General features: G+C 31.3%; 2 protein-coding genes across 3 annotated transcripts in view; both read right to left on the bottom strand.

Moving 5' to 3' along the window:
* Nucleotides 1–253: 253 nt before the first annotated feature.
* LOC126843127 (uncharacterized) lies at nt 254–9,085 on the bottom strand. Its single transcript, XM_050580478.1, has 8 exons — nt 8,697–9,085; nt 4,718–5,127; nt 3,918–4,002; nt 2,911–3,117; nt 1,895–2,196; nt 1,199–1,268; nt 843–1,058; nt 254–493 (listed from the first exon to the last, which is right to left on the bottom strand). Exons 1-8 carry the CDS (start codon nt 8,959–8,961, stop codon nt 432–434), a joined length of 1,617 nt encoding a protein of 538 aa, XP_050436435.1. The 5' UTR covers nt 8,962–9,085; the 3' UTR covers nt 254–431.
* A 1,722-nt stretch (nt 9,086–10,807) lies between these two features.
* LOC126843837 (zinc transporter 2-like) overlaps nt 10,808–15,650 on the bottom strand; it is a 58,043-nt gene continuing 53,200 nt past the window's right edge. Inside the window, exons 4-8 of one of the 2 annotated variants that reach the window (XM_050581654.1) lie at nt 14,208–14,321; nt 13,824–14,124; nt 12,978–13,152; nt 12,429–12,669; nt 10,808–11,972 (exon numbers count right to left, since the gene is read on the bottom strand). In XM_050581654.1, the coding sequence (XP_050437611.1) occupies nt 11,827–11,972; nt 12,429–12,669; nt 12,978–13,152; nt 13,824–14,124; nt 14,208–14,321 (977 nt within the window). In that variant the 3' untranslated portion in view covers nt 10,808–11,826. The remainder of the gene's footprint in view (nt 11,973–12,428; nt 12,670–12,977; nt 13,153–13,823; nt 14,125–14,207; nt 14,322–15,650) is intronic. The other variant, XM_050581655.1, reaches the window with a different exon arrangement.

The raw sequence follows: 15,650 nt of genomic DNA, 5'->3' as shown, positions 1-15,650 counted from the left end.
GATTTGCTTACCTTTTTTTTTTTTTAATGGAGTTTTAAAATATATATTTAAGATTTTAGGAAAAACAAATTATTTCTTTAATATGGATAGCAATATGTCGTTATCTTAATATGACAGCTAGTTTAGATTAGTATTAAAGAAAAATGTTATCCATAACTTATTTTTAAAATAAATTAATGAGAACGGTAATTGGTTATACATAATTATTTGTATTTATTATTATATACATAGTAATTTTTATATTACTGCTAGCTGGTACACAGGATTTTAATAAATACATTTTTTAATGTTTTTGTATTATTTAGTCGAGCTTATGAATAAATCGTATTCTAATAATACAATTCATATCATCCAACCTATCTATTTTAATCAATAACAAACATTAGCTTAATATTTGTACTTTATTACTTCATAAGAAATTCCAATAATCATTAATAATAGTTGTATATGACATTAGAGTCTAAATCTGATGTATAATAATTATCAAGCATCTCTGAAATTAAAAATACAATGAATTAATATTTTTCAGCTCTTTAATCGTACTATATATATAAATAATAGTTTCAATTTCACTCATATTAATTTCTATAGTTCTGTGACTGCCTCGGCCCTAATATGATGCTCCTTGCCCATTTTAGACTGGTTTCTTTTAACACTTAGTTATTGTTAGCCCCCCCCCCTTATTAAGTACGGTTCTAAAAGATAAAATGTGTCATACAAGTTCAACTTATGGTCAAACAAAATGTTTTTGTATCAACACTGGCACTAACTCTTATTGGTTTGTTAAAGTATTCTCAGCTACAACCACCAGTTATAATAATATTATATTATGTTAATGTTACCTTCATCATCAAAAAAGTCCTCTACACCTTCGACAACATCATATTTATCTGGTGACGATTGGCTCATGTAAATACTCATATCATTTTTATTCACTGGGGATTTGTTAATAATGTCCTTGTTATATAAGTCCCATTTCCGTTTATCGTGTGAATACACAAATATTGATGTATCCAAAAGAAGAGTCGAAGCGATTATCTCTAAGTCAGTGGTCAAAGCTAAAACAAATGAATAATATCTAAGGTTTTGATTATTTTGCAATAAAAATTATTAGGACATTTTGTCACAAGTACACAGTAAACGAGGTACAATTAACTTAAATAACAGTTAATTCACAATTACAGTAAGATTTACTCACTAGTTTGTATTATTGAGCTTGAGTACTCATTTTTAAATAAATTTTGAAGACCAGTATCACAAAGAACAACCTAATAACAAATTGAAATCAATTAGTCTGTTTAGAATTCTAAATTAACATACAATTTGAAAAATCATTAATTATTGCAATTATGAATATCTTTATTTTATTAAACAAACTGTTCAATCTGTCCTTACGCAACTTAATAATTATAAGGTTTAGACAAATATTACGATTTCCATTTTTTTAAACTAACATTTTTTCGATTTCGAAGACAAGGGGTGAATTTTATAGGTCATGGTCTTCCAAAGTACCTTTGTGTATGATTTCCGATTGATAGGGTGATTCATTAAAGCACTCTCTTTTTTTTTGGAAAAATAGCAATTGCAATTTTGTAGTTTTTCTTATTAACGACTGTTTAGTTTATATTATTATACTCAAACTTTAGATTACCATTAGCTTTTAAAATTAGTAACCTATTTTATTAGCTTTTCAAATTAAGAATATTCTTCTAAGCATGTTGACTGGCCAATAATCAGTTTTGAATAAATACTTTTAGAGCATTTAACGCTTCAAGTTAAAGACAGGAGGGGAAAATTCGGGAGCCCTGCACGTCTTGTTGAAACGATATGTTTTAAATTTAGAACCTTGACTATTCAGTATTAAAGTTAAAAATATATAGTAAATATATAATACATCAGTTACGAGCTGACGGATAATTTGATGATAGTTTTCTATGCCAGTGACCACATAAGAAAGTGCTCTGAAGAAACAATTTTCGTCTTTAGTTATTATAACCAATTTCTTCGGAATGGTGAGAATTAACGGTGTTTCGTCATACTGGAAATTTCTTTTGAGTTCCAATTTTTCAAATTCATCACATTTTGCCTTTTGCCAATCTTTGTCGACAGGATTAAAAAATCTGATTTCATCCGGTTGACTTAACAAAGCGTTTTTTATTTCATCGTCAAGTGGCCACTCAGGGTTGAAGAAATATCCTTAATAAAAACAAGGCGTTATACATATTGTCATTTATTTCGCCACTGTTTTAAAATTATAAATTTCTTTCTTGCATTTTATTAGGGTTATTTTGCAAAAATTGCAGAGGAAAGAAAGGAGAAATGTTTTTAAAAATAAGTTAGTAGATCTAAAACAGAATACTCAAGAGTTTAGAAATGAGGAGATTTTAAAGAGAGATAGAGAATCGATTATGCTTGGTGAGCATGACAATAGAGAAATTTAAGTATTTGGGAACAGTTATGCAAGAGAATAGCATGTATAATTTAAGTTATTTTTTAAATTTTATTTTAAAATGACTAGTTACTTTAAAGTTGGTTAATCAATTTTAATAGCTAGTTATTGTTACAAATTGTACATAGGTGAATGACATAACTCTTCCATCCCAAGATATTTGACAAAACTGTGCAATTTTTTGTCATGACTCTTAGGTAATGTATTGAATTAATAACAATAATCAAGCCCAAGTGATATTTTTGAAACACAAAAGTATATTCAATTGTAACAAAGCATCTCGAGAGTAAGTGGTTTAGTTAAAATTCTCCTATGTAATTACTATTGTAATTTAATTACGAAAAAATGTACACAATACTGTGTATTGATATATAACATAACAGAAACTTCAATATCATTAAAATTATTCAGTTGTTATCCAAATTAGGCCTAAGTATTTTTGATATTTAAGACAATTTTACCTTGGTACTCTTGATCGGGTTTAACATCTGTCACAACGCAATAACCATTTTCCGAAATACGCTGAAGATAAATACACTTATCTGTTTTCTTTGGGGGGTATTTGTGTTTTTTAAATAAATCCCAAGTCTGTTTAGATCTTGTATACACATATATCGATGTATTCAAAAGAATAGTCGATGCCTTTATTTCTACTTTAGTTGCATAAGCTAAAATACAATAAAATATTTAGAGAATACATTTTTGAAACATAAATAGTCATTAAATCAAGTAACTGTTATGTGCTCTGTACACAGAAGACACGTGAAACCGCTGACACATTCAAGGAATGACAGTTATTTGGAAGACCGTGTTTTTAACACTAAAATCGTACCAATCCCGATTATAGAGGAAAATAACATGGACATATTATCTTAACCGCAGACCTAGAAAACATATCTATAACACAAACCTCCTAGAAGAAAATTTAAAGAATCAGGCAACTTTAACTTTGCATTCAATAGCCACAGTACCAACGGAGATACAAGGTTACGGACGAGAATCGAAAAAAGGTGGAAGATTGACCTACAACAAACAAATTAACGGCTATCCCTGACGCTAAGTTATCAGCATATTCCTTCATCAATTGAAAAATGGAAGAAATTTATTCAATACATAGACTATGGGGTGTTAAAAATTTAATCAAAACCTGATATAACTATGAATAAATCATATGAAGAGCACATGGGAAGAAGGGTAGTAGTCCTTGTATGAAAACTTTAGAGTATAGCAAAAACAAAGTTCGTGAATAATTCTTCTCCCTCTTACATAAGAACAAAAAAAAACACATTAAGTGCTATTCTACTAAAAAATGTATTTACTTAAACTATCTATTGACATAAATAAAAAAAATGAATGGCATATAATGAAAAAAACTATTTGAAATAAAAAAATGTCATAAATGGACTACTACCCTTCTTCCCATATGCCTTCATATAATTTGTGCGTTATTAAATACCTTTAGACTTACATGTTTGTGGTATCTGTGATGCTAAGTATGCACTATGGTTTTCTTTTCCTAGAAAAGCTATCATACGTCGATCAGTTCTTACTACCTGTAAACATAGATATTCTTATTATAAAAAGCAACCAATATAATTATTAAACAGCGAATAAACAAAATATTCTATAATTTGTATCATTGTTATTATTATTAGACTAATTTACACTATTTATAACCATTACTGTAACACTTAAGTCTGAAAACTGTACTTCGTCGCTTTGGCAACCGTCATCAGTCGAGCATTTGCCTTGACCTTTAATTGCGTATCCATTGGTATATAAATGCTCTACTGCTCTAATATTTAAAAATTAAAGGAATACAATACATTTTTACCGGTTTCTTAATCGATAGTCAACTTGTATTGGGACAGATTTGAATAATTTTTCTATTTCCATAAAATAACTGAAATTATAACTTAGAGTACAAGATAATAAAAAAAAACCCACGTAATTAGTTATGCAGGTTTTTATCAAACACCTAATTATGGTCTACATTGTGAGCAGCCTGTATGCAGTATAGAAATATTATAGCATGCTACAGAGTGATTCGCTAACTATGTGTCAGCTAAGTTATTCCAGCGATTTGATTTAATATTATTGTGTTTTTATGTGCGGCACAAAGTGACTTCGACCAGTTGTATTGACTTAAAACTTTTAAATGACAACACGGCGTAAAAACGTTTTAGCACCTAGTACAATAATATGTTTTTAAACGCACGGTGTGCATATATATTTGTATTTTTGTTATTTCAATATCTTAGTTATTACCTCTGAAACACGTTGTCGGATGACATGATGGCTGCTCTCCGTGCCACATACCCATAAAGACAATGCCCTGAAAAAACTATTTTCGTCCTCTTCGACTTTAATCCACCTTGTCGGAGAGTCGAGAATTTTCGTCTCTGGGTCGTACTGGAAAATTTTCTCGATGTTCACTTTCAATTGTTCACACTTTTCTTGCTGCCAAAATTTGTTAATAGGATTATAATATCTGGGTTCGTCCGATTTACTGGACCCGACAATTACAACTTCGTCGGAGTTCTCATTTACGATTTTCCTTGGTGTATTTTCACTGAAGAATTGCGCTTCGTTGCCAAGTAGAGTACGTAGATCCATTATAAGTGGATTATCTTCGTTATAATCTGGTGTTACCGTCAATGCCGGAACAGTAAAACGTCCTAAACATAGTAATATTAAACAACTTCTTAAAGACATCTTGACTTTTGAGAGTAAAGTGTAAATATGTAATCGAACAACGCACTTAACGAATATTATCTCGCTACACACTCGTTAAAAAAGAATTGTGTTTTAATACATAAATGAGTATCGAGTATCTTTGTGCTTGGTGTATTTATAAATCAACAGAAAACAATGAGTTTTTTTACGTTTGTTCCAAAAAAATAGAGCTGTTGTCATTCACGTAGAAAAAATGTTTGCTTAAACCAAATAAAAAAAAAGAAATTTTTTCACATCACACACGAAACAAATGAATGCAAATAACCTTAAAATAATATTGTCGAGCGTTTCTTCATTTTTGATATTTGAAGTTTCACACTTTCACAAACTCATTATGCATAATATAACCCATGGAAATAAATATGTCATATAAAGTATTATTAAACTTAATACCAATGATCCCGCATTTATCTTCCTTAGTAATGGATGAACTTACTAGAGGCATATAGACGATGTGTAGGCATATAGCCTATTTTTAGTGAATGCCAGGACAGAGGCTGTTGGGAATAAAACTAGAGCAACGGAAAAGGGAATTGGAGGAAAATGGTTAGAGAATAAGTAGGTCTAAAACAGAGTTAATAAATACCTACTCAACAGTTAAAGTTTAGTAATAAGGAGATTTTATTTTTAGACAGAGGTAGAGAGCCGGAGAGCAAGTAGACATTAAATAGAGAAATTTAAGTAGTTGGAATCAGTTTTGCAAGATAATGGTGGAATTAAAAAATAAATGGTGATCGAGTAGAATAAAGTGTGGTTAAATGGCATTGAAACAGACAACAGAATTGTTGTGTACAAAAATCCGAAAGGTGCATTTAGAATGAAAGGTAAATATGCTCGTGTTCAGGTGTAGCACCAACCACTTATTTGTTAAAATCAATGCTAAAAGTTACTAAAAAGAAAATTGTTGAAATCCGCTCATACCTAATTTAATTTAAAAATTAGATTTTTCGGTAACTCAGAATTGATTTTATAACACACAAATATACAGAAAAGCAGATTATTTTAGGTTAGCTGCCCGACACCTCGTAGATCTAAAATAATTTACATGTTGTAGCACATAAATATGATTTTACCTATTTTGATTATGTAAAGCATAGCAAAAAAATAATTAAATGTATTGGATACTTATAGGGAGTTACAAATTACTGTAACGAAATTATTTTTAATTAATTTTAAGGTAATTTGGTTAAATTTCATTGAAAGTAATTTTTTTGTGATTTTTGTAGTATTTTATTTTAAATTAAGTGCTAGTTACATTTTAATATAATAAATTGTACACCCTATGAAAGCAAATGAACATAATAATAGAGAAATTTAAGTATTTGGGATCAGTTATGCAGGAGAATAACATACGTATTTTAAGTTATTTTTATAGTATTTTTTTTTAAATTACTAGTTACTTTATAGTAGGTTAATACATTTTTAACAGCCAGTTTTTGACACAAATTGTACATCATTTTTCTATCCCAAGATATTTGCAATAGCTATTTGACAAAACCGTACAATTTTAGGTCATGACTCTTAGGTAGTGTATTGAATATCATAATAATAATTAAGCTCTAGTGATGCTATTGAAACTCGAGGGTAAGTAATTTAATTACAATTTTTCTGTGTAATTAGTATTATAATTTAATTACGAAAAAAATTGCGCAGTACAGTGTACTGATATATACTAGTGATGGGAAATAAATCCGGATTTTCTTAAAATCCGTAAAATCCTGTTTTCGGTTTTCGAAGTTCAATGAAAAAAATCCGGATTTTACGAAGAATCCGGATTTCACGAAGAGTCCGGATTTTACGAAGAACCCGGGATTAATGACAAATCTGGATTTCAAAATTTGAACTTAAGAAACCGTAACCTGGGTTTAAATAAAAAGCCAAATTACCGATTTTTAAATTTATAAAGCCATTTTGTAATTACTAATTCAGTAGTACAAGATGACCAAATTGTTCAAATTAGTTGACTTTTAATCCTCTATGAAATGCTATTATCGGACCCCTTCAACTAAATTACCCTAAGTTATATGTTTCTAATGAACTTTAAGTTTCATATATGTAATCTAGCTCAAATACAAAATAAGTATGCTGTATTACAGTTCACTATTTGTGATATATTGAAAACAATTACCTATTTAAAAATTGTAAGCTATATTTGAGTAGTTTTTACATGTTTTTCTTTAACTCGCTAACACGTACGTACGTCCGTACGTTTGTACGGATATTTTTCAAATCTTGCAAAATTAATTTAACCCACTTCCCGATGTCGTAGAAGGCTGAAACATGGCACAGACACTCATCTCGGATGACACTATAATATAATGTTATATTGGGACTCGGACATCCAGGTCGCCCTACACAGGGTCATATGTGGGGGTCATTTCACTAAAATTTCATGTTTTTTTCAAATCTTCTAAAATTAATTTAACCCACTTCCTGATATAATATAGGCTGAAATTTAACCTAGACACTCATTTTGGATGACAATACAATGTTCCGTCAAAATATTGGGACCTAGACATCCAGGTCGCAAATGCCGGGGGGTCAAATATGGCGACCATTTCACTAAAATTTAATTTTTTTTTTCAAATCTTCTAAAATGAATTTAGTAATCTATTCACCAATTGTTAAGTACCTTAATAGGACTAAAAAGTAAAAAATAAAATAAATAAATAAATAAAACTTTGTTTTTAAAAACATGCTTTTCTAAAAAGTAGTAAAAAGTGAACTAAAAAGTAAAAAATAATTTTATTACAAGAACAATTTACCAATCAACTGTAGCACATTTTATTTAAAATGTCAATTACTTTAAAAACAACCGAAAATTAACTACAATTTTATATAATGTAATTGGTTCTACTGCTTAACTATTTATATCAAAAAGTATTGTTAGTATTATTATTATTTATTTAGATTTAAAACATATACAATTCCAGATTGACTTATTATTTTTCCTAATTTATATATATATATTGTGTTGTGTATTTTTCATATTATTACAACTTATTGCTCTAATCTATTATAAAAGTGTCATTGAGACTTGTAAATCGTGTTTATACATAAGGTTCTTATAACTATAAAAACAGATACCTAATTTACCAATTCAATAATTAAATTTTTATTTGTATACTACATAAACGCGTTGTACATAATACTAAATAATTAAAAAATATAATTTATTTATTATTGTAAAAAAATTGAAATCCAATCTACGAATTTATAATAAAAACTCCGAAATCTGGATTTATAATGAAAACTTCGAAATCCGGATTTATAACGAGAACTTCGAAATCCGGATTTATAACGAAAACTTCGAAATCCGGATTTCGAAGTTCGAATACTACAACTCCGGATTTCGAATTTCGAAGTTTAAAACTCCGGTTTTTTGAACTTAGCAAAATCCGGATTTTCCCATCACTTATATATACCATAAAAGCAACTTAAATATCATTATAATTATTCAGCTGCTATCCATATTAGGCCTCGGTATTTTTAGTATTTAAGACAATTTTACCTTGGTCTTGTTTGGGTATCACATCTGTTACTGCGGTTTTATCATCCGATTTACTGGACCCTATTATTTGAACTTCGTCATCGAAGTTGTGATTTCTTACATTGCTTGACATAATATCCCTCAAGAATTCCACATCATTGTTCAGATGAGTGGTATCATCTTCCCAGTTTAAAAACTCGAAATCTTCAGAACCGTTTATTACCGCCAATGCTGGAACAAGAAAACGTCCTAAACATAGTAATAGTATACAACTTGCTAAAGACATCTAGAATTTTGGTATCAAAGTGCAAATATGAATTTAAACAACGCCTTAACGCCTGGACAATCTTGCTACATATATTAAAAAATAGTTCATTTTATAAGTAATATGATGGTATTGAGCATTTTTGAGTTTGGTATGTTTTAAAGTATTAAATCAACAAAAAATACAATAAACATACATTTTTGAACTGACGTCATTCGCGTAAAAAATATGTTTGCGTAAACTAAATAAAAAATAGCATCTCTGCTCCGCATCGAAGCTAAAAAACATTTTTTTACATTACACATAAAACAAATCAAATATTCATAAAATGTTGTTGCGGGTTTCTAAACTTTTTATACTTGAAGTTTCATACTTAATACTTGGGATCAGTTATGCATAGTAATACGTAACACATTATAATAAATAAAAACTAGAACTAAATTAATCAGCTGTATACTTCATACTTGTTAAACTAACACCTTATAGATTTTTTTTTTTTAATTTTAAGATTATCACGGACGCATAATAGTCCCTAAATTCTCAAAACTGGCTCATGAGTTCCATAAATCAATAATGATAGTTGAACTTGACTGTTTTTCAGGTTTTTTTTAGCCTGGAACATGCTTAAGCCTTATTAGCCATGCTTCCCAGGTTAAAAATGACACAAAATAGCGTCACGCAAGTAGCGCGTCTACTTTGAACGTATAATATAACGAGTCATCGTCGTCATGCAAACGTTTTGGCCAGAACTAAAATTAATTAAGTACTATCGTGAAAAATCGCAAGGATTTATAAGACAGAAATAATCACTATTCAGGAGTCAGCAGGCTAAAGCATGTTGCATGTTTTATAATTTTAGCCCTTAGGCTTTAAGTAGTCTGTAACTTTTTTTATGTTTAAAGTAAACAAAACAAAATAAGAATTTGTATTTAAAAAAAAAAAAATTTCTACCCTTGATTTAATTTAGGAATTATCAATAATAAGTAAATGACAAAATCAATTTCAAATAAACTTAAAACTCATACCTTTTCGTAAAAAATCTAAAAAATAATGAATAATCGACTAAAAAGTAGATTACTATTTAAAATCCAATTATTATTTCATTTATTTTAAAGACAAACCCCAGTATGTACCAGAAACCGTCGTGTCTTAAATACATCACGTTACTAGAGCAATGGAGAAACTATAATCTATATACACAATTATTGTCATCACTAAATAGACGGGGATATTTTTTAAATGATAATATTGTGGAGCTAATTTGACATGATTGACGTCCAAGTGATGCGATGATATATAAATGTACAATTAACTTCTGGAAGGTACTTTTGTTATAAATTATAATAATTATTTTATTGCATTACCAACTCTTTCGGAAATGTCTACCCTGGTTACTCATAGTAGTACCATGCAGAGTTTAGTTTATCATACTAATGCCTTATCACATTGACATGAAAATAAAAACATGTTAACAATCATCAGGACAAGCTGTTGTATTATCATGGAATTGTTATGTTAATATTATACAAAATAAAGACAATATCTAAGTAATCATTTTGACAAACATGAACTTTGCTTATTATCCAGCGATAATTTTTGAAATTTCTTCTTCGTCACAGTTACAAACTGTATAAAACAGTAAGTATAAATTAATTATTTAACAATTCACTTAATATTTCTTAAATTATTTAAATAAAACCCTAATCTCAAATTTTATATAGACGTACAAAATTCTTTCTTAGGATTTCTTAAAAAATGTTGAACTTTGTATCATACGCATTCAAAACAATACTATAAAATATTACACGGTTTTTTTTTTATATACAAGTATACTTATCATTATAATTAATTAATAATGATTTTAATTAAAAACAATAATATATGTACATAATGTATAAAATACCTAAATATAATTTATAATAAAGATTAGAACTCGGTAAACTACACACATAATATGAAAGAGAAAATCATTTTCCAACACATTTTTACACGTTCATAATAAAATAATTTATTTAATATAATAACTAATACGTTGTAAACATAATAAAACATAGACTCGTAACTAGAAAAATCATACCAACAGTTTAAAAAAAAAAAATACAAATAACTCAACGGTCTATTTTCTTCATACAGTATGTATTATGTACTTAATATAAAATGTTTATGGCACCGTAGGGAAAAAATTATATAGGTCGGTTGAGTGTACAACGATTAACAGCTGATGTTATAAAAGTTAAACGTCTTACAAACTATTGAAAATGGTAAAGTTAACGGTTATCTGCAAAATAATGAATCGATCGACACACCATTGAACTGTAATATGAAACGATGGAACGACTGCGGTTTCAGTGTACAATATAGGTGAACAAAAATAAATTCAGAATTATAAAAAAAAAAAATCATTTCAAATATAATTCACGTGGATCGACTCGATGCCAGTTATGGCAGCTGTACGTATACGGTATAAAAAATCCATTTATATTATTACATTTATATAATATAAATATATAAATATAACATAGTATACATTTACAATTAATATTACAGTAGAAATTTAATTTAATTTAAAAAAAAAATAATAATATTATCGCATTCTAGCAGAGCCAGAGATAGCCAACCGACGATAATTATTATTTTGTTTCGTTTTTTTTTTTTACTTAACTACTAAAAATATTACAAACGACATAATAATTAAAAAAAATAAAAACGTATCGTGTGTACAGAGATCACAACTTGGGAGTTGGTGGACAGGAGGGGGGAGCAGAGTCGGTGGGGGAGAGCGCAAAGCAATCGTATATTGTGTTAATGCAGGCTGGACGGCTAAAAGCTTCAAAGGCAGAAGCCGTGGTGGGCGGTGGGTACGATGGCTGCGGCAGCGTTTCCCCTTTAACACTTTGGCGGTTGACATTGCAAACAGTTTTCCATCTGAACGTCAAACTCTTCGATCTGCAGCGTACAATCGAAAAAGTTGTACTTCTTATACATTCGCCGCGAAGCCTCCTTTAGCACCGTCGTTGTGCTCACGCCGGGTTCTATAAAAAAAAAGATGTAAAAAGTTATTCAGTCGGGCGGTAAGACGTCGGATCGCATGAATCCCAAAAGGCTGGATGTAGAGTTATTGAGTTCGTCGAGGAGACTCGGAAACTTTTGTGCTCTTGGAGGGAATTAATGAAAAGAGTAGGAAAATTCGAGAAGAATTTCGAATTAGGTGTACAAGAAATCAGAGGAATCAGAGAAGATTTAGCAAATAGAATAAATGTAATCAAATCAGGTAGAACCGTTGCCTGGGCGTTAAGGTGTCAAAATGTGCCATTGAGGTCGATAGAACGATGTATAAGGAAAACTGAAATTATGAAGTTGAGACGGAGTAGGTTTGATAGAATTAGGAACGATAAGATGCAGTTTAAGAGTTGCGAGAAATGAAAGAAGAAGTGGTTTGGTGTTTGTAAATACGGGTGAAGTGTAAAATGAGATTTTCGTCGACTCACTGACTGCCAGATGAGCGGCCAAGGCTATTTTGTCCGGACTGAGGGCCCAAACCCTAAGGTTATGCACTCGGACCACGCCGTCGATGCTCATGAACGTCTCCAGCACGTCCACGAAGTTAACGCCCTTGGGCATGCCTTCCATCAACACAATCATCGTGTCCCGGAGTATGTTGAATGTGGTGATCAACACCAAAATGGAAAACATAAACGTACATATCGGGTCGACGATTTTCCAGTCGGGCTGTAAAATAGATAACGAGGTAATTAGCATTAATAACACATTGTAGATAAGCGGCCATTGATTGACTTTGGGGGAACAACAGCGAGATTGTGCAATGAAAAATATTATATGAACACTGCACTTTAGACGCGGACACTCGAAAGATTAACAAACTTTGGAGGAATAGATAACGCGAACAAATAAAGTTGATTTGGTTTAAGTAGGTGTACACTATGCCTACTATACTACTATACATTATACACAATTTTTAAAATCATTTGTATCTGAAATTCGTTACACGCCGGCTTAATGACAGTATGTATACTCACTCTATAGTAAATAACGGCCGCGGCCACCAGAACTCCAAGGCTCTGGATGACGTCGCCGAGAACGTGAATGTATGCGGCCCTAACGTTTATGTTGGACCGGCTCGCGCCTTGTTCCCCGTGACTGTGTGATCCGTGGTCGTGCGAGTGCGAGTGCTGATGAAGCGTCAACCCCATGCTGCAAACGAAAAAACAATAAGCGTTCAATGATTTTTAAAACAGTCAGTCGCTTTAACATGGGTTTTTGCTAAACCCAACAAAGTTCTACTCGACACCCCCTTTGCAATGTGCTAAAATTGTAGAGCCTGGGGGTGTTCGGATCCTTCAAAACTCCTTCGAGTTCCTGAAAAACGCCAGAAACCAAACTGACGTTTGAACGGCATCAACGGGTCTTAATTTCCCTAACCATCCCTCAAGCCACTTCAATGAAACGCTTTGACAATGCTTTTAATCATCTTGAAAAACCAAAAATCAAAACTGTGTGACGTGGTGCCACATAAAGAGCTGTCACAAAGACCAGAGAATATAGTGGGTCATACAACGAAAAAAGAGGGATAAGATAACGGAACCCCCAAGGTAAAAAAGGCCTTATGGTAGACTCGGAATAAGGCAAATAGACGTAATTAAAGAAGACGTTGGACTTTGGGAGTGGACAAATGGAAAGAGGCGGTTCAGTACAGGGATTGATGACACGGTGCGGTTTTGGTTGCTAAAACTCCAAGATATTTCTAACTTAACAGCGCCATTTCAAATGAACCCCAACATCGGATAATCAACGAAACTCTTTGCCTCAACTGTGTTTTTACTTCTCCCCTCCCTGAAACATGACTTCTAATCGTTTGAACTTACACTAGATTGACGCACAGCCCGACGATGGACGTGATCAGCATGATGTTGGCGTCAATGGTGTACGACATGTTACTGATCCGTTCGACGGCCAAGTACAACAGTATGCCGGTGACCACCCAGATGAGCAGCACCGAAGTCAGTGCTCCCAACACTTCGGCCCTGTACCATCCGAAAGGCATGGACTGCGTGGCCGGTCTGGAAGCCACCCAAATGGCAAACAGCGAAATCATGAAACTGGCAAAGTCGGTGAGAAGGTGAGAGGCGTCCGTGGCTATGGCCAAACTGCTCGACATGTATCCTCCTGAAGGTAAAAAAGGTAAACGGCATCAAGACATCGGTTTTATGAATGAAAATACCTAACTTTATGGTATATGACCGCCTTACCGATCGCTTCTCCGACCATGAAGAACAGACATAGTGCGCTGGCGAATATGAGTTTCCGCCGGGCCTTCTGATGGTCCGACGTGCTCTCTCGGTACGGATGACAGTGTTCATTGACTGCGAAAACAAAAACATATTGTTAGTGCATTTGAAGTGATCAAAAAGGCGGTTACAAGTGACTATTTTTCAAAACTCCGTTTTCGATCGTACGTTATTTTTCAATGGTATATTTTTGTTTTCCTATCTGTACTCGTTTACCTACAATTTTCGAAGGAGATGTTGAAGTATTAAACAATAATTGAAATTGAATAGGTATAACTCTGTATAATACTGTATTTTTAAATAATTTGTAATTTTTTGATTCTTAACACTTCAATACTGTTCTATAACATACATATTTCAGATAACGAGAACGACTTGACGCAGTGCTAGTCAATAATAATAAGACTATTTTACGATAAAAAAAATTAACACTCAACAGTAGTTATATCTATAATAATAACAAAAATGTTAAGCTAATGCCTGAATGTTATATATTTAATATTGTAAACTAAAGAATATTTTCTCTTACTTTTTCGTAATGCTTTCTATCCATCACCATTCGTATGACTATATTAATCTATTTTTTATCAGATGTTTTGTTATTATTACATCCCTTAATTATTATTATTACTATTATTTTATTTTCGTAATAGTTTAAACTAATATTATTCCGTCGAAGCAAGTATTAATAATAAAATAATCTAAGGTGGCACTGTGGAATCCAAAGAATTTAATCTTGTCTCGACAGACCGGACCTATACCCGAGGCGATAAAACAAATAGATTTCCTGTCCACCTATATAATACGTACCTCTAATCTCTATGTATGGGTAATAATATAATAACGTCTTATTGTATACACATTCGAGTGCTACTGTTAGAAGCGAACAGCGTAAATTATTATCGTTCACGAGATAAATCTATAAACTTTAAAAACAACTTTTATTTTTTAAAAAACTATTACAATGGGACAGAGCCCAATAGGGGGGGGGGGTGGTAGTTGACAAGTCTACAGGGATTATTATAACTGAAAATAATGAAATTGCTTCATTGCGAAACTGTAGATAGTAGAACTACGAAAAAATTTATAGTACTTCAAATTATATATATGACTAAGGAAGATACGGTTAAAGTTGATCGCCATTCCCATTGTCCAAAATATTTTGTTGCTGTTGTTACCCATTTACAAATTTGGAAATATGAGTAATTAGACTATTAAAAAAAAAAAAAAAGTTATAGCGCGCTATAACGTAGACTTAAGCTTAAATAATAAATTAAAATTTATAAACATGTAAGATTTTTTGTGTTTTTCTCAAATTTGAAAGGGAAGTAGTCTGGAGAAAATGTGTCTAAATGATAATCAAAAAAATATAATAGTTGCTGGATTATGTCACGGGTTGGAAAG

The sequence above is a fragment of the Adelges cooleyi genome, unplaced genomic scaffold (assembly GCF_023614345.1).
Source record: "Adelges cooleyi isolate 19-005CV unplaced genomic scaffold, UGA_ACOO_1.1 ACOO_flye_CR_arks_rails_tigmint_CR_PRNA_574, whole genome shotgun sequence".
In the NCBI taxonomy this organism is placed as follows: domain Eukaryota; kingdom Metazoa; phylum Arthropoda; class Insecta; order Hemiptera; family Adelgidae; genus Adelges; species Adelges cooleyi.
The sequence above is the reverse complement of the archived record's forward strand: the minus strand, read 5'-3'. Positions and strand labels throughout refer to the sequence as shown.

What these genes read in the sequence shown, in the direction of transcription:
- LOC126843127 (XM_050580478.1), bottom strand. Translation starts at nt 8,961, where the DNA reads ATGTCTTTAGCAAGTTGTATACTATTACTATGTTTAGGACGTTTTCTT. An exon ending in TCCGACAACGTGTTTCAGAG is followed by an intron (nt 4,003 to 4,717) that starts GTAATAACTAAG and finishes CTATGTTTACAG; the next exon opens with GTAGTAAGAACTGATCGACG. An exon ending in ACCCGATCAAGAGTACCAAG is followed by an intron (nt 2,197 to 2,910) that starts GTAAAATTGTCT and finishes GTTTTTATTAAG; the next exon opens with GATATTTCTTCAACCCTGAG.